This window comes from Puccinia triticina, chromosome 2A, assembly GCF_026914185.1.
Source record: "Puccinia triticina chromosome 2A, complete sequence".
NCBI classification, from domain to species: Eukaryota; Fungi; Basidiomycota; class Pucciniomycetes; order Pucciniales; family Pucciniaceae; genus Puccinia; species Puccinia triticina.
This window is the reverse complement of record NC_070559.1, coordinates 3,821,344-3,840,117: the sequence shown is the minus strand read 5'-3', so window position 1 is coordinate 3,840,117 and position 18,774 is coordinate 3,821,344. Positions and strand designations below refer to the sequence as shown.

The following is an 18,774-nucleotide window of genomic DNA, read 5'->3' as shown; positions in this document are numbered from 1 at the left end:
TACTCATAACTGCACACAGCACTAGGAATGCCCAGCACAGTGGAATGGAAGGAGATGGAATCCTTGGAAATCACAACGTCCATCCCAAGAAGTGTGTCCGGACTGTGTGCTGAAGAATTTGGAAACCGAAGCAAAAATAGACTCTCAAATACTTCAACGTTTCCGACTACAATTAAGTTGTCAATGTGAAAGAAGATGAAGGAAATTTTGTCTTTGTCACCAGGGGGGAATTGGTGGCACTCTCTGGAGAGTGCCAAGCTATAATTTTGTCATGGTTTATGTCTGAACTGGGTTTGATGTTGACCTGTAAGTAAGACCCAAGTGAGGTTGAACTGATGTGTAACTTGGATCAAGGGCATGATGGGATCATACTTATGGTATGCGCTTAAGTGGTCATGGGGAGAATTCAAGAAATAGATGATGGTGATCCCATGCAGCCATCTGGAATTCTGTATCCTGTAAGTATAATCTTCCCAAGAATTTCTAAAATACAGGCACCAGCTCAACTGCTGACCCGTCTTTGACCAAGAAATAAGGAGAGGTCATGAACTACCTTTGAGACACTCCCTGAAAGAACAAACTCCAAGAAACTCCAGCTTATCCACCGCTTCTGTCAGGGGTTACACTACCTCTATCATTTGGATATTTTTTGAATTCCTGTGACCGCTCAACTTGATATTGTAGGATTATGGACCCAGACCCCCACCCGCAGCTACCCGCAAGGAAGCTCGCGCGGTTAACCCCAGACGCGCAGCATTCCGCAAGGAAGCTCGCAACCAGACCAAGCCCAGCAGCTAAGAAAGGTAAGCTGATTAAGCCCCTTTTGCAGCACAGAGCCCCAGACCATAAGCTGACGAACATCGTAGTGACGATCGCAGCCGCGGATCAACCAGCAAGAACCGCACAGGTCAAAGCCCAGCCAAATAAACAAGAAAGACCAACCTTGTATGTTCCAAGAGCTAGATTATAGAAGACTTAGAAATAAGGCTGACTAGATCTTATCTTTCTGCCATAGAACTCTTGCGGATCAACTCGGACCCAGAAAGAAACAAGACCTACTTGTAAGACTATCGGAAGCCCAAGCGCCCGGTAAGCAGAAGAAACACAGCTAAGACAGAACAAAGAGACAGAAGAAAACTGACTCAGAACGTTGCGCAATCAACAAACAGACTCACAACAAGAACATCCGTTCCGACAGGATAAGACCAAGCTGCTACGCTGATTGGTCTCTGTCTCAGTGAGTACAAGACACAGAACAGCGCAGCGTGGCGTAAGATCAAGAGCTAACGGAGAGATCGGCTCTAGTATCGTATTTACGTCCAGACAGACCCCGATCTCACGTTTAACGCCATCAGACCCAGACTCAAGCAACCGGACAGAAGAGCCCTAAGCAAGCACCCTCCAGTGTTAGCAAGCACCCTCCAGTGTTGCTTTCAGGTAAAAGCTTCTGTCCTATTATATTTCTCATCTTTAACTATTAGCTTGTAAATACAAATGGTTAAACGGAGAAATTATTATTTTCAGTTGTTTGAAATCTTTTAGATATCTGAGGATCTCAACCCAGTTGCAGCACGATACCCTAGGCCGACCAGCCAGAGGTATGAATATCCACAAGAAACCCCACTCAGGTCGGGGTGCTGACCCCCGAGTTGCCCCATGAACACCAACCCAATACCAAGATTCATTAAACCCAAACCATGGACATCTGCCACTTTCTGAGTGGCTGATGTAGTGTTCATCCAATGGATTGTGGCTACTGCCCGCCTGTTCTGAGGGCAAGACAGCACTGGAGCATGATATGTCACCCGGGTTCTGTGCGGTCGCGGGTTGGTTCTAGGCCAAGTAATTTGTAGCAGATTGTAGCAGTCGGGTTAAACAACTGTGCTCAACATAGCCAACAAGGAGTTTTTCAATATCAACCGGTGTTGAGTACCTCCCGTCAGAAATGCAACCGGACGCTATGATGAGGCTCCGCGGCCCTCTCCTCAAGTTTAGCCCTGCCCCAGCACCAATTACATATATACCATGGTATTCATTTCCATGTACTGCTCTGTTGTTTAGGCTCCTACATGAGGGGAAAGGTTGGGTGATTGACTCTCCTGACAAAGGTGAATTTGACCATACTCCTGACAGCAAAGCCAGTCCCAGAGCCCCCATCTGTATCAGTGTGCGTAGAATTTAAGTCATATCTCACTGTATGTTACTCAGCTCTTGCTTACATCATGGGATATCAATATCTGCAAGCTTGCTTCAAAGGAACCGTAACATGCAAGGGTTGTGGGCCCACACTTGTGGTATCTGGGTGAGGGCTGGATATTGGGGAAGTGGTCGGATCTTCGCTGGCATCACAAAGCCACACCAAAAACCTGATTGGATTCCACCTGCTCTGATCCTCATCAATCATCGACATAAGCAATCCCGTCGTGCCTCAGCAATGAGTAGGACCTTCTGTCTCGGCCAGTTCATCACCCCGGTATCTGGATCTCTGCCGGCCTCGCATAGTCATGTACCACAAGCCAGCTTTCTTCAACAAGGTCAACACCGACTTCACGTATACTGCGCACCAAAACTATACATAGGAGATTTGAGCCAGATAGCAAGCGAGCAGCTGTGTCATTTACTTGGGCCCGTGTCGACTTGCTCTACTCCCGTCAACTGCAACGAGATACCACCAACCAATATTGGCCTCATCAAGCTGCGCGCTTTCGTGGTCAACAACGGTGTCCAGGCCGAGATGCGTGGTTGTGTCTTCAGCCGGGAAGAACACATCACCCGGGTTCAACGAGCTTTTGCAGCAGCACAGATTCAGCTCATACCAATCTGGAACTACAACCCAGCTGTGTTCTTTGACATTCCGCATCTTGTCATCAACCAGCGAGCGGATGATGCGACAGCACAAAGAGCATGGGCCGAAGGAGCTCTTCGACAATGCCGAACCCAGTTGAAGCCGCATCAGCTTGATGCACTCGATTTCATAAGAAAAAACGAGTCCTCCGCATTTGACCCATTATCACTCTGGAATCACCCTGCTAATGCGTGGCTCCGTGACTTCATGCATCAATGTCGCGTGAACCTGGGGGACTGGCAAGAATGCAAATCCCGAGGATCGATTCTTGCTGATGACATGGGTCTCGGCAAGACATTGACAACTCTAGCTTACGTGCTGTTGACGAGCGATTTGGCCGCCGAGTTTCATTGGGCCGACTGGGAAAATCACTCAGCCGCTACGCTGATTGTTTGCCCCCTTGCCACCCTATCAAATTGGGAGAATGAAATCAAAATCCACTTTTCAGATTCGACAATTTCTTTTTGTGTTTTCCATGGACCCAACCGGAGGAAGCTAAGTAGAACGGATCTGCAGACGTCGATGGTCGTTCTGACAACTTACGAGATGATTGGAGGGAGGGGGAATCAAGACCAGTCCACAATTCAGTCCCAGAATCTGTCTTGGTTCAGGATTGTACTGGATGAAGCACAGTGCGTAAGAAGTTCATTGCCAACTGTGGAGAGAAACTGATTGCCTGGAATGATTCTAGCCTGATCAGGAATCCAAGTTCGCATTGGACGCATCACATCCAGCAACTGCAGGCGCAGTTTATACTACTTTTAACGGGGACACCACTCCAAAACCGCCTGGCCGACCTGCAAAGCTTGATAGCAATGTTGAAGTGTGCCCCGTGGGACCAAGAACCAATCTGGAAACGATGCCTGATACCAAAAATCGCGGCCGGGGAACCTGAGGCTATTAACAGTCTGACAAAATTGATGCAAGCAATCTGTTTGAGGAGAACGAAGGCTGTGGTGCTGACGCTGCCGGAAAAGGTTGAAAACGGCATACTGGTCCAGAACAGTGCCCAATGGGAGGAAGTCTCACAGCAACTGCATCAAAGCTTTATCCAGAGTTTCGGAAGGCTGAGGACTTCCAAGACGCCGTGGAACCCCTCTGAATTCTTCCGTCAACTGGCAATGATTCACCAATTCTGTAATCATCCCATCTTCGCCCGACATACAATGCTGCTCCAACCGACCTGGAGATGGCAGGATTCCGGAAAGATTGTCCATCTAGTGAACAGTCTGCAATCATTCCTAACCGGAGACCGCGGAATTCGACATCCCAAGGCAGTAGTATTTTCCAACTTTGTGGCATTTCTTCAAATGTGAGCGGACAGTCATCACAAGTGGTAATGTAACACACTATGATAGTTCTTTTTTCACAGCATCGAACACGCTCTCAGCAATCATCAAATCCAACTGGCTTGGCTCAATGGAGAGTTGAGTCCCCAACAACGTGATGAGAACCTCGAAAGATTTTGGTCAGACGGAAGTTGCAATGTCTTACTGGCATCCCTCGGAGCGGCAGGGGTAGGAATTGATCTCCGATGTGCACAGAATGTGTACCTGATGGTACATAACAATTGAATGGATTGAACATGGGCCAAGCTAATATACATGTGGGTCGCAGGAACCAAGCTGGAATCCTGCGAGTGAATTTCAGGCTATTGACCGACTCTACCGCTTGGGCCAGACGAATCCGGTTTTTGTTTATCGTTACTATGTTCAAGGAACTTTGGAGATGAACATATTTCAGGTACAGAGGCGGAAAGGGGAGTTGGTGTTGTAAGTTTTTTTGTTTTCCTGTTTTTGGTTCGCTGTCAGAGGGGTGGAACTGAGTAGCGGTGCGGGGGCAGGCTGAGCGTACCAACTGGAGGAAATGAACAGTACGAATGTGCTCAGATGTTGATGACCAACCTCCTTGAATGATTTGTATGTATTCAACTCACTGGAGTGATCAGAATTTACCCAATGGTTTCTAAGTGTGGCCATTCGACCGGAGCCTGTGGATTGAGAAGCTGCATGTCCGATTCAGATAGTGCGGACCAGTATGTTGGGGAATAACAGTTGGCCGGGAGGTGACGCGGTACATTTCTGACGCTGGTTGAGGAGGCGGGGCCAGATGGCTGTCTTTGAGCCTTGAGGGTGACCGCATGTACAAAAATCCGTCCATTAGTGGTGATCCTCTTCTGGGTGTATATCCTACCCAACTTCTGAGCAAAATCGGTAAATTGATCTGATCGCCAAGGTAGGGGCACCTTTACCAGAGTCTTGGTGGGTGTCGTTTCGGTGTCAGAGGTAGCTTTGATGTTGTCAAAAAGGTTTTTGACTGCGGGGAGAACCGGAAGTGTATGAAGGTTTTCTTGACGATGTTGCTGAAGCTATAATGAAGCAGATGCGAGGTTAATAGAAATATAACCCTGAGTAGGTGCAGAGGCATACCTGCATGCGCATCTTGGACTTGTGTTCAGAGTGTCGCTTTTTCGTTTTCATTTCTGGAGAAAATTTGCCGAGCCTGAATCCTTCTTGTCTACCAATGAACCACCGATGCAGAAGACCAAGTTGGATGGATGTGCTTGTGGCCTCCGCCGGATCAATAAAGAACTGTTTGAATGCCCCTGCGTGGTAGGCGTTGCGCCAGTGCTTGAGGATGAATTGAGCAAACAGCTGATTCCAGTGGCCGTCCCAAGGAAGATCCCAGACAAAAGAAGAAACGGGGAATTCAGATCTTGAGAGGTCCTCATGGAAGAGCTTGCAAAAAGTCGGGTGGACAGTCTGAGTTTTGGTAAGTAAAGCTTCAGGTGGAATTGGGTTTATGTCGTGGACAAGGACGGAGTTGGGCAAGTTAGACCCAACGTGGAAGCTGTGGGCGGACGGATGGGCCTTCCAATCGACTGAGGGTGTTTTTGAAGGGGAAGTGACTAAATTCAGGAGAGTTCGGAGGAAAGCGGACATGCTTCGAGCGCAAGGAGAGTTGGAGGTTGGGAGGATGGTCGAATACGTGGCATTCAATCTAGCAACTCCACGCGCGGGCTTGCCGTCTAGGAAGTTGCGCTTGGATGGTGGCATTGAGGGCAGGTGATTCGATGGAGGCAGGAACGCCCCAAGGAAGGTGGCATTTATCATATTTTTGTGGCAAGGTGCGAGCTCGTTGGGAACAAGGGATGGTGGTCAATTTGAGCACTGAAAGGGGTGAGGCATACATAATATGCACAATGGGGGGAGTTTGTCATGATTTGGCCTCATGCGGCCGGCATGCAGAGCTTGGTTGGTGAGTGGTACCACGGTGTCCACCCTGACGCCCGGACGAACATCAGGGTGGACACAGGGGCACGCCACCATGGGCGTACTGTCAACTGTGACAGCCCAATATGTAAACCAACCGGTGAATGCCGTTGTTGATGAGGTGTCGCACCCTGGCAGATGTCCACCGCCCAGTTCGGCCGAACATGACGGCGGACACGCCCTTGTTAACCGCTCCTGAAACCTGTTGTTGGCTCATTCGTGTTTTTGTGCTGTAACTACTATGGCCTTTTGGACCTGAAGATTGAAACAGAGGAAGTCCCTTGGCCGGCAGCCTCTTGTTTCTTCCACATTGCCCATGAGTCCTTTCAGAAGACACCGCTGGAAGCCCGGACCCAGCTGAACAAGTGGCCCTCCAGCCCAGCCATGCCGGAAACCCAGCATAGTCCTGTTGAAGTCGGGCAATTGTTACTCAAACGGCCAGCCCAGTGGACTCCCTCTAGCATCTGGGACTCCTGGGTTACGACAACCCTTCCCTGCCTGACCTGTCTTAAGATGTTGGGTTCCTGCGTTTGTGATCAGTCAGCTCAAAGCAGAGAGGTTATGTTATGAAGCTAGTGATCGTCAGATCTGAAAAAAGGTCCTCTGATCAGGCCAACGGTCAGCAATGCACGCCATCACCTGGACCTGGCTCGCGCGCTTAGGGGAGCCAGCTTAGCTAATGCAATCCCATGGGCCTGGGTTTTGAGATAGCTGTGCGGCATGCGTATGTAGGTTGTGTGGCGGGGAGAAGTACAACACAGGTGGAGTGCTGCAACAAGCTCTTCTGCGCAGCTGACTAGGCAAACGGCCAAGCGGGACAAAGTAGCCGATGGCACCACAACAAGCTCGCTTGTTGCCGGGTAGCACACCTTGGGTGCCAGGCGGCTGCACGAGAGCATAGAGAATACAATTTCCTGGTCATGACACTGTTGCAGATATGCATTTGCCTTGCTCTCCATCACTTGTGAACATGAAACTTGGCAAGCACTACACCATGTTGGCACATGTAGCAGCGACATGAGGAGTTTGTGACATGTTATGCTTGAAGTCATTATTCAACCAACGCTAATTCCGGTTCCCATTGACAAATTTATCGACTGCTTGCAGTTGTGCACTGTATGGGGATTTTGAAGTGGTGAGAAAAGCGGGACTTTGCTTCTGGATAAACAAAAGAACTTCACCCCCACCCTAGTGTTCCAAATGTTCATTGACACTTCAACTGCGTCCTGGTGTCACTCCCTCAGGGGCAGATACCGTCTCAAAGTTAACCGGACCTGGAGGCGGGAAGTGGATGGGTGAAGATTCTGTCAGTCACTGAGAAGAGGTGGGTCTTCTGCTGCACATACCTCTTCCGGCTTGCATCCTGATTGCGTTCCAGGTTGCTGTCACATTTGGAACTGCCCATTGGGGGATCTTCATTCCATGCGCATCTGCGTACAACTTGCCTTGAAATCGGTAAGCAAGGTTCCAATTGGTCCAGTTGTTATTGTTGGTGGCTGATTCCCTTTCGACGCGGTCCATTTCTGAGTCAACAAGTTTCTGCTTCTCTCGAAGCCATTGAAGCTGACTAGGATTGAACACAGAAGGGTTGTTCATTTCCTGAGTTCGATCTGATGAGTAGAGAGGCACGGTGGATGGGTGATGGATTGGTGTTGGCAGAATGAGCTTTCTCTGATGTTGGGACAAGGCCCTAGTGCGCGGGAGAATATAAACGCCTCTGGCTCCATAACCCCTATTACGTCCTTATCAGAACGGGTCCAGCACACTTACACGATAGGCAAGGGTTCCACAAGGTCAGCTTTTCAATGCCGGGACAAGTGGGGGAGCTAGAGTGGGCCTGAATCTCGTCATCGCGACTCAACTATGTTGAGTGGCCAACGACGAGTTGGTGGAGTTAAAGGCGGTTTTGGCCTGGAGACAGGTTGCGATGACACGAGTGCAACTCATCTCCCCACGTTTAATTGTGTTTGTGTTGAGACATGAGGAGCACAATCATGTGCCAAGCCGGGCAGGCAGCAAGTCATCAGATAGGCTGCCTTGGCTGTGTGTCAATGGCATGATGGACCAAGGGCAGGGGTGCTTTGTGAATCGAAGATTTGCGGAGGCCGTGGAGCTGGCCATAGCAGCGCATATTGAGTGGCTATTAGGCAGTTTGTGGTGGTTGTACAATCTTCTACAACACAGCCCACACATGCATTGGCCGAAGTATTAACTGTGGTTTTAGGAGTACAGCAGTGGTCATCCCAGTCCGGCGTGACTTTAATTTGTGATATTTTTCAAGTCAAAATATTTTACTTACCCTCCAAACCTCTATACTCACAGCATAGATTCAAAGTATGGTGAACCCACCCAAGTATGTCTGTCATTGTGAACCCGCCGGGTGCAAGACCATGCAACACGAGGAGGAAGACGGAGTCATTGTCGCGGGCAGGGTCGTGTCCAAAAGGGTTTTTGACAAGCACCAGATGCAAGTGGCCCTGGAGCTGTCCAGGCGCACCGTGGCTCAACCAGCAGATTTCTCAGGACCCTCGAACCAAGATTTAGTGAGTAGAAATCCAAATCAGCATTGCCGAGACTTCGACGTTGAGGATTGGGCAGCTGACCTGGGGACATTTGAAGGGTGCTCCGCAGGCCTCGACTTCTGTTTCAGGAGGCACCCCAAATCCAACACTAGTCTATCTGGATGAGGCCTTTTGCAAACAAGTGATGATCCAAATGGCGTCATCGGTATTCTCCAACAGGCTCAGCAAGGCAGGGGCGGTGGATTTCTTACAAGCTGCCCGTGAAAACGTTGTGTTGCTTGGCAAGATATGGAGCTCGGCCCTTCGGAAAAAAATTGACACGAGCACAATCGTCCGACAAATCCCAAAGACGCAGGAGGCGGTATTCCATTGGCTTGGCTTGAACCCTGAGGTGACCAGTCAAGTATGTTGTGTACGTTGTTTCAAATTGTACCCAATGGCAACCGTACATGGGAAGGGTAAACAATGTACAGAACGTTACCTGTCACCTAAACAAGGTTATTGCAAGTGGGCTGAGTCGCAAAAACTCACTCCAACTTGTGACGAGCCGCTTTACAAGATCAATCAGAGCAGTCACGAAACGCCTGTTCGAACATTCAACTACGTTTCTCTCAAGTCTTGGTTACGGCAACGCCTCCTGGAACCTTCTTTTGAGGCCTTGTTAGAGTTCAGTCTGGCGGCAAACAACTGGCAGGAAGATCAACCCATGGAAGATGTCTGGCACGGTTGTGTGTGGCGCGAATTTCCCAACTCAGATGACGGCACTGGACAATTTACACAAACTTCTGGGAACCTTGTCTTCAGTTTATATCTCGATTGGTTTGGCCCGGAAGGAAGCTCGAATCTGGGAAAACACACAACCGTTGGGGCAATCACTTTAGTCTGCCTGAATCTACCCGCAACTCATTGATACAAACCGGAAAACATTTTCCTCTTCGGAATTATCCCAGGCCCCAAGGAACCTAGACAGGAGCAACTCAACCACGTTTTGCAACCTCTTGTTGATGAGCTGAAGGAATTCTGGAAGGGGGTTGCATTGCAGTCTGCCAGTCTTCCTGTTGTTGGGAGGACCATCCGTGTTGCGGTTTTCCCGCTCATTGCAGATCTACCGGCGCTTCGTAAGACTGCCGGATTTGGAAGTCACGCGGTGACCTTGTTTTGCTCTTTCTGTCTGCTACCAAAATCAGCAATAGATGAGAAGGATCCCGACAAGTTTCTTCGTCGGACGGATGATGTTCACCTCCAAAACGCCTCCGAGTGGCAGAAATTGGAAAATTTCACGGAAAGGAAGCGGTTCTCCAAAGAGAAGGGCGCGCGGTGGAGTGTCCTGAACGAGTTGCCCTACTGGCGACCCATTCAACACTGCTCGGTGGAACTGATGCATGCTTTGGTCCTGGGTGATCTGAAAGACCACAGCATGCAGTTCCTGTCTCTGCCCGCAGCGGGGGCACAACTCAAGTCCATGCAAGAGCTAGACGATGCATGGCAGAACAGTAAATCTTACACTGAGCCTCCTTTCAACGAGCGGTTTGGTGTGTTGAGAAAGTCAAAAGGGAAGAGGAAGCTAGATCATTCGGGAACCGCAAGTCCAAGAGCCGAAAGACCTACCAAAAAGAGCCGTTCAAGTGCACCTCATGAGGCTGGTCCGAGTGCCCCCCCTCCTAGTCACTTGGATTCCTCTGGCACCTCCGGAGCCCGGCCCGGGGAAAGCTCTGATTCGGCATCAACACATTCCTATTCGCTGCGCCTAAGGAAGAAGGCACTTTACGAATTGAATCCAGATGAGGATCCGAGCAACAGTGATGAAGAGACCGGCAGTGACTACACTGTCACAGGTATGCAAAGGGGGACTCTCGCCTCAGTCGCAGCGGCTGAAGATAAGGATCACCCCAAGCTTCTGCCAGAGGAACTAGATGTTGTCCAAAGGACCATCCTACATACTGTTCTGCCGTCGTGGATTGATTGAGTGCCTCACAATTTGGGCTCTGCGACTCACGGATCACTGAAGGCAGCCGAGTGGTTGATCCTATATAAGGTCTACTATCCTGTTGCTCTCATTCCGCTCTGGGTAAAGTCTCTCGGGGAAGCTGCTACGCCGGAAAGCGAACAACGAATCTTGGCCCTGCTAGAATCAACCTCCACACTGGGTAAAATTGCCCATTTCCTGACTCTTCCGAGCATTCACGTCCGAGATCTCAGAGAGCTTGATAGCTTGATATTGAGTTACCGAAACTGTCTGCAGAAAGGATGGCCTGGTAAAACCAGCAAACCAAATCTGCATCTTACCCAGCACTTCTCCGATGTTATCAGGAGGTTTGGCCCTCCCCGATCAACCGCGGCGTGGGCGCAGGAGCGGGTGAACGGGATGTTACAGAGGTTAACCACAAATCATCACCTTGGTTCGTGTAAATTTCTGTCGATGTTACTACGCGGAACAGGTCCTGATGTACTGTTGATGTTTTGCAGACAATATTCCCAGGACGTTGTTGCACAAGTGGCATATCAACTCAAATTTGTGTTTGCTTCGCCGCAACACACAGGGGTTACACTCCTCCGAAGGTGTGGAGGAGGATACAGAAACACCGGTCAAATTAACCCTGGATCAGCCTACGTTGCAAAAGTGGAAACGTGCGGTCTGCGGAAAAGAAGGCACACGAGCCAAACTTGAGTTGACTCCAGCTATGCAAAACCTCGATCCCACGGTGGAAGTGCTCCAAAGCTTTCAGATCAACCGCAAGACCTTCACGGCAGTTGAGCATCATGAAGGTAACAGCATGGTGGAGTTTCACTTGGGCAAGGACCAAAGATTTGGTCAGATAGAGCACATCTTTGAATCTGACCAAACACCTCAGCAGAGGTGGTTCATTGTGAACCCATTCAAGGAACTCCAAAGACTCAAAGATCCATACGGTGACTATCCCGATCTCAACTGTTGTCTGGTCAGGGACGATCATGATGCGTCTGTGGTAGTCGAGGCAAATTGGGTGATTGGGCATGCAGCTATGACGCGCAACATAGGGGGAACATTCGGTATTGCCGCAAAGACAATCAGTGCAGTTGGATTGGGTACCGCGGTGAGTGACCTTGCATGAATGGCCTCTGTTTGTTGTTTTCTCAGTGCCTAATCATGATTGTTTGTGCCTGTGTGGGTCCCCGAAGGGCTGGGAGAGCCTCGTCGAAGACTCCTTGTAGAAAGGGATCAAGGGGAGCAGTTGCGTCTGCGGGGAAGGTTTTTTGGCCAGCCGCGGAGGGCACAATTAGAAGGGGTGGGCGCCTTCAAGAGGTCATCCTCTTCTCCCGAGGGCTACCCGATCCCAGACCAACTTCTTTCCTTCTTCTGTTGTATCTCGGCTGCAACTGTGTCTTGACTTTATAATTATCCAGATATTGCATTGTTCCGCCTAAGTTGCAACATATTTATTCCCCCATTGGGCCCCAGCTTCGTTTCTGATCTTTTCAGGTTGGATTATAAGTTACAACAGGCACACATTCCCCCCAAGCAGATCCATCCCACGGCCTTCTTCACCACCATCGAACTAGCCTCTGGTGGCCCTGCCTACTACTGCCATACACACTTCGTAGATGAATAACCCAACCACTCCCGCTGATCAGCAGGGTGATCCCCCCCCCAGTCCTGATCAAGACGTCCAATGGATCTCTGCCCTGGTTGATTGTCTGGTCCCCGAGTTTAAAGATAGGGCCACGAATCCGGAGGGTCAATCCGCGATGAACACCGATGCTGAGGGCAAGTCGAGGTCCTATCTGAGAATGTACCCAGCAATTAAAATTACAGCACGAGTCAGCTGATCTGTTGCCTCTTTTTTAGGTGGTGGTCGTGGGGAGGCCCAGAATAAACCAGTGGAGGTCGGCGATAGCTCACGATTGGACCCAAAGTTTGTAGTGGAGAATGCTAGGAAAGGGAGGATGGAAGCAGAGGAGATGAACGGCAAACGACGATCCGGGCGTCGTGCGAAAGGAATAGCTGAAAAGGGCGCGCTCACCAAGCACTGCAACAAATATTCGCGGGATATCCAAGGATTTGTCAAGTTTTTCCTTGGCTATCCGGAAAAACCACAAGATTACCCCCGAACTCCTACTGAAAAAGGACTAGCCAATCTATACTGGGTTGAAAAGAGAAGTCAGGCTATAATAACCCAGCTTGATCGACTTCGTGAAGCACTATCCGGCAAGAGCCCCGCGGAAATCAACCATTTTGTTGCCACTGCCGAAAAAGAGATACGGCGCCATGCGGTCTCACCACCATTCACTTCGGTTGTTGTCAAACGTGCAGCCAAAGGCTGCAAGCCAATCAGCCCCCAAACCCAAGCTGATGTCGAAAGGTCCCTGGCATTCGCGGGCATAAGTAGGATGACCTTTGAATGGGCGAAGGGACCGGGGGACAGCTCTGGATGGAATTCAGCAGTTGTTGAGCTACTAGCTGTCAAGGCTGTCGAGTGGATTCGCCGAACAACCCAAGTCAGTGACGCGCAAGCCGGCGAAGCCCCGGCGATCATCCATCGGTGGCTCCAGACTAAAGCACGAGAGCTGCGGGACTATCAGGATATGCCGCTTGACGTGTACGATCAGATGAAGGGCGAGAAATCGGCGAAGGGACAATACCAACGCTGGAAGAAGAAGGTAAGTAACTCCGAGATCCAGAGAGGAGATTTTCCCGGCCTTGCAAATCTGTATATTGACCAATCATCATCTCGCAAAACGCAGATCAAGGAAAACAGATGCGGAGCAGTAGACAAGCTGTTTCCCAAAAATATCGCGCTGGCACACATCGTGGAGCAGAAAGAGTGCGGCTCTGACATAGAAGATGGCGGCCCAAATAACCACCCGATCAGCCTTGTGCCTGAATGGCGGAGCGACGACCTCACGACAATCCTCCACTGCATCAACAAGATGGTCCAAGCCCAGGCACAGCACCGCCAAACGATTGCAACCCATGCCAAGATGTATCCTCGCTCACGACGCAACTTCAAACCAACAAAGGGAATCATTGGAGTCGCCCGAGGATTGCCGCTCAATTGCTATAGGAAAGAATACTGGTCGAAACTCAGCACTTATGAGCAGGAGACTGTGTCGACGGTAGCAGCAATAGACCTCAGTACGATCGCAAAAAACCTAGAAGATATCTGCTTCCAACACACTAGCACCACTGGCACGAGTTCATCCGCCCAAGCGCCAAATTCCACCGGCCTACCACCGGCGGGGCCCAGTGGGTCAGCTCCAAATCCCGCTGTGATATCGACGGGCATGATGCAGGTGGACACTTGAAGGGCTGTCCCATGCAGGGATGGAGCCTCCACGAAGCGGTATAATTCATAATTCCCTTTATATAAATCTTGTAGTTGTAACCTCTTTATGAGTGCCCTCAGAGACGATGACAATACACGCGTCACCCCTGAGTGAGGCTCAGGCTGACTTTCCACCCATCCTTGCTACATGGCCCTCGGGCAGAGGCAGGACTCCGAGGCCACCCTGCTTGTGTCCACCCTCACGTCCGGCCGAACGTTGGGGGAGACAACCATGTGGGCACTGTGGGCATGACCGGGTTCTTGCCCTATACGCTGTCCACCACAACCATTGGCCAAAGGTCGGGGTGGACAAGCACAGGATGTCACCCCTCCTGCGGCGCACCTATCACCCTCGCTGCCTACAGCAATGACATCTCATCACCCAAGAGCCGATGGAGTTGCTCCTTTGCGCACGCGTTTACAGGCCACGCGAGAGGTGTGGGTTCATGAATTTGGGGTGTTGGCCGGGGCAGCCCTTCACCACCGGAGTGAGGTTGCTTGCACAAGCAATCATTGGTCCCCGACACGGGGCCACATTCCCAGTCTTCATCTGCCCTTCCTATTCTACCCAAACACGCTCAAGATGGGACCTCCTGGCTAGCTGGTGGGTCATGTTATGGCTGAAGAGGGTGGGGAGCCCACAATGTGTGCGGTGCACAACCCTCTGGTTTCATTGGTTGTCTCGCATCGGTGTCAGTAATGATTGATAAGCACCACCAGAGGCACTGCGCTCAATCATCGCTCCTTCCGCAATGCAGTTGGGTCGGCTTCACGTGTCTCCCAAACCCAAGCACCGCTGCCAATAATGCTGTGGGTGCGCATTGATAGGGTCATGTGGGGCCGTCAGAGTTATACAGAGATCGGCTGAAGCACCAACAATCGGTGGCGGGGTTGTGATATGTGCTTGTGACTTGTCCACGCCGGCCGGCATCTGATGCACACCATGACGCTCGGCCGAACGTCAGGGTGGACAAATGCCAAATGATCAGCCGGGCCTGATGTCTCAACCATGTGGCAGATCAAGCCTACCAAGGCCCCACCCCAATGAGCTTTCAGGCGTGCCTGAATCATCTCGACACCCAAGTTGTGCTATTCTCCGCGTACCGAAGGATCCAACTGCAGGACCCACCGTCAACGCCTGCCCAGGGAGCTCATTCACCACTTCAAGATCTATCCACCTGCTGACCCAAGCCGTCGCCACGCTGCCAAGGTGTCACACTATGGATAATCTAGGCAACTATGTTGTCCACTGTGACGTTTGGTAGAACATCTGGAAGACTGAGCATGCAGCACCGAGTGCTACATACATGCTCAGTCCTCCCCCTACATTTACCCTGCCACAGCACAGATCCGGCCGCGCTGCCCTTGAACCAAGTCACGTCCTCACCCCGCAATATCATTGCCCTGATCAAGGATCTCTCCCTGGCCTATCACCGGGAGGAGCCACATTGTGCACGCTGAGCATGGGGGTGGGAACGGATCTCCCATGCTCAGCGTGCGTCACGCTTGCCCAATTACATATCATCATGTGCAAATAAGGGAAGCCATCATCAGCAGCGGGGTATTTGGTCACCCAAAGCCAACATTCTTGTACATCTTCTCAAAGGGAGAAGTTGAAAGTGACCCCACACAGCTCCCATACAATTGGGGCCCCACAAAGGACAAGTGCCCCCTTCTTCTGTCGCCCATAAATACCGGGTTCTCCTGACCCTGCCCTCGCTCTTTTGCCCACTCATTGTCCTCTGCTTTCCTCACATTCCGCCACTCTCAAACCCATTCTTCCTCTTCAGATTTAATCCACACCCACCAACATGAGTGATCGCCCTCCATCAAACCCGTCCGACCAGTCTACACCCACCCCTCCTACCAGTGATCGGCTGTCTGCCACTCCACCTCCCAGTAAGTCAAATCTCAGCCATTTCTGCTTGTCCTGCCGTGCCAAAGCTGATTTGGCGTTGCATCAGCTGAACAGGACCTCCGTCAGAACTATCCGGGGCTTCCGACCACCCCACCTTCATTCTCCCAGTTTGCCCTTCAGAACCTCCCGTCGGTATCCTCCGCCTCCCTTGAACCTCAAGAATCCATTCTGTCAACCGAGATCCAGGAGATTACCGTGGATGAGTTTGATCGCAGCATTGGAGCTGCCGAGCAACAAGCTCTAGCAATCCTTGCCCTCAAGTTACCCCGTAGCTGCAAACGCAAAGCTCAAGATCTAGCATTTTCCATCAGACGGAGCAGACAAAGTGGGTCGTCCTGTATCCTCATGATCCACCAATTCAATGCCTTGCAACTCACCACCCACCTTCTCCCTACAGAATGGGAACAAACCGGCATTGTCCCCAATGACGAGGATATCGGAATTGCCCAACCCACCAGCCCCTCAACCACAGCGGTTTCAATGGGGAAGCCATTCCACAAGCGGCCACCCATCAAACGAGGACCAAAGGAGAAATCGGTTAAGGTGGTCAATCTCCTTGACAAGACCCCAGCATCGGCCAGCACTTCCCTAGCGCCAATCATGACTCCTCAGACAACCCTAGCCGGCCTCCCACCTACCGACTCGCTGGACAAGGACCAATTCTCCTGGGAAGACGTGGTCCCCGCCGGCGCTGAGCCATCCTTTCGGGCAGCCCTCGGCAACCAGCAGCCCAACGCCGTTGCCGACAAAACTAGCCAAAATCTACGTCTTGCCAGACCTGACGACGACCCATCTCAAGTCACACTGCCCGGTGGTGCGCAACCAGACGCTTCCACACACCCTTGATTGAGCAATCCCACCGCCGAGGGATCAACTACTTCCGAACACGGTTTGGCCCCCCAGCAATCCCTATCCCTCGCGCCTCACAAAGACGCTACAGCGAATCAGACATCCGGGGAGCCTCAATCCCTCCCGCTTCCTACGGCTGAGCATGGCCCCACTCCTGCTGCTAGAAGTCCCTCGAATTCGACCACAACTCATACTGATCAGCGTCCAACTGAATCATCCGAACAGACCGCCACCTCTCCACTTCCTCAACTCACGATCATTAAGTCTGACCAGATCCGAGCACAAGTGGTTTCTATCACTCAGGAGTGGGCTGGATTGAAACCGTCCTGGTCCAAGTATGTGGCCACTTGGAATTCTCTCTCCCATTTGCTCGAAAACTGCGCCCAGGGTCTGCACAATCCACCTCTGGCCGCTCCCTCCTTCCAATTGGGACGCATCTCCTGCTCCTATTCCTCTTGGATCCAGACAATAACATCTCTGGGTGAGTTTGACTGCTGGTCGATGGTGCGACTTGATTTACAACAGCTGACAGTCTCCTTCTACCTCAGCCCCTCTCATCAGGAGCAGTGGTATTGCCCGGATTTGCTCGACTTCCCACTGCTAACTGAGTTCGGCAATAAGAACAATGACCTCGCGCCTGGCTCCTTCATTCCCCCTTTCAAAAGAACTCAACACCCGGAGTCCACTCTTGTCCGTTGCTTGTACCGATTGCACTACCCCCCCCAATACGTCACCGCCGAATGGGCCAAGGTTGTTGCCGCCTCCGTTGAACTGATGGCTGATAGTTTTTTCATCCCGCCACCAATCAACTCCCAACCAACGGACGATCACGTCACAAGGGGCGTCGAAGCACTTCGTTACCTCAACACTTTGAAAAACTCATCATCCACCTTCGACCCGCCCTCAGATCAGAGCAACCGTTCTCTTCAGCCCAACCAGCGCATGCACTCCGTTGATCTCCTTCATGACTTCCGCAACGTTATCATAGATGTTCTGATGGCCTATATCATAATGCAAACGCACTCCCTGAGCGAGGCTCCCTTGACGGCAGCGCAAAAGAAGGCAAACACCCGTGCCAATCAAGCTTCCACCAACAACTCAGACAAACAACTCTCTCCTACCAAGCCGGATCCATCGGCTCTGACTCAGTGTAAGGGTTCTGTGAACCCTCACTGAAGACGACAAAGAACGGGCGCAGATGACAAGACGAGAGCCGTTTGAGTTCTAGTTCCAAACGGTGTAACTAGTATTTCAAAGTCTAGTCGAGAGAGATCAGATCTCTCTGGCTAGATACACAGACAAAACAGATCGAAAACAAAGAGAAGAAGGAAAGGTGCTCACCTAGTCGAGAGAGATCAGATCTCTACTCGACTAGGGGAGAGCGGGGTCGAGTCTATGTATGAGTCTCGCAGGGGGTTTAGGGTTAGGTGATCCCGTAACCCCTCGTGTGAAGACCCAATGTCGCGGGGGTCTTCACAATCTCCCCCCCTATAAAAAGGAGGGAGCGGTTGGTTGAGGTCGAGTGCGAGTGGGGCGGTCGAGGATAATGAACAGGGGGGCGCCGGAGGGGATGTGTCGAGTGAAGTGTGTATTTATGGGAAGTTGAGGCCGCTGATCGTTGAGGAGCTGGTTTTTTGTGGGTGCCTACGCCTCCGTCAGCGTTGCCGGCGTTAGGTCGTTTGGAGGCTTGTGGAACAGGGGTTGGCTGAGTCGGGGTCGCGGAGTTAAAACAGACTAGGTATGTAGGAATAGAGGAGTGTAAGGGAATGAATATTGAGGATCCCGAGTGGGATTGCTGGTACCGGGTTGGCGATGGTGGTCGTTGATAGGGGGGTCGTGGTTTACACATTGTTGTCTACCTCTGCTGCGGAGGGGTTGTCTAAGAACTCAAGAAGTCCCTCATGATATCCCGATTGCGAGGAGTCGGCCATTTGCACGTCGGCCAGTGAAAGAGTCTCGGCGGTTACCGGGGTATCTTTGGTGTCCGAGGGTTCCGAATCTTCCCTGTCGTGTTTGATGAAGCTTAGCGGATCGTCCCCATAGTTAAGTGCTTCGGCTTCCATGT

The 18,774-nt window shown here is 51.2% G+C and overlaps 2 protein-coding genes across 2 annotated transcripts; both read left to right on the top strand.

The window, feature by feature from the left end:
* Positions 1 to 12,221: 12,221 nt before the first annotated feature.
* Positions 12,222 to 12,493, top strand: PtA15_2A388 (uncharacterized protein; the record flags this gene model as incomplete). The annotated part of the gene is made up of 2 exons (XM_053166404.1): positions 12,222 to 12,388; positions 12,466 to 12,493. 2 exons carry the CDS (start codon positions 12,222 to 12,224, stop codon positions 12,491 to 12,493), a joined length of 195 nt encoding a protein of 64 aa, XP_053017630.1.
* A 3,967-nt stretch (positions 12,494 to 16,460) lies between these two features.
* Positions 16,461 to 16,706, top strand: PtA15_2A387 (uncharacterized protein; the record flags this gene model as incomplete). Its single annotated transcript, XM_053166403.1, has 1 exon — positions 16,461 to 16,706. The coding sequence occupies one exon, from the start codon at positions 16,461 to 16,463 to the stop codon at positions 16,704 to 16,706; it is 246 nt and encodes an 81-aa protein (XP_053017629.1).
* Between the last annotated feature and the right edge of the window lie 2,068 nt (positions 16,707 to 18,774).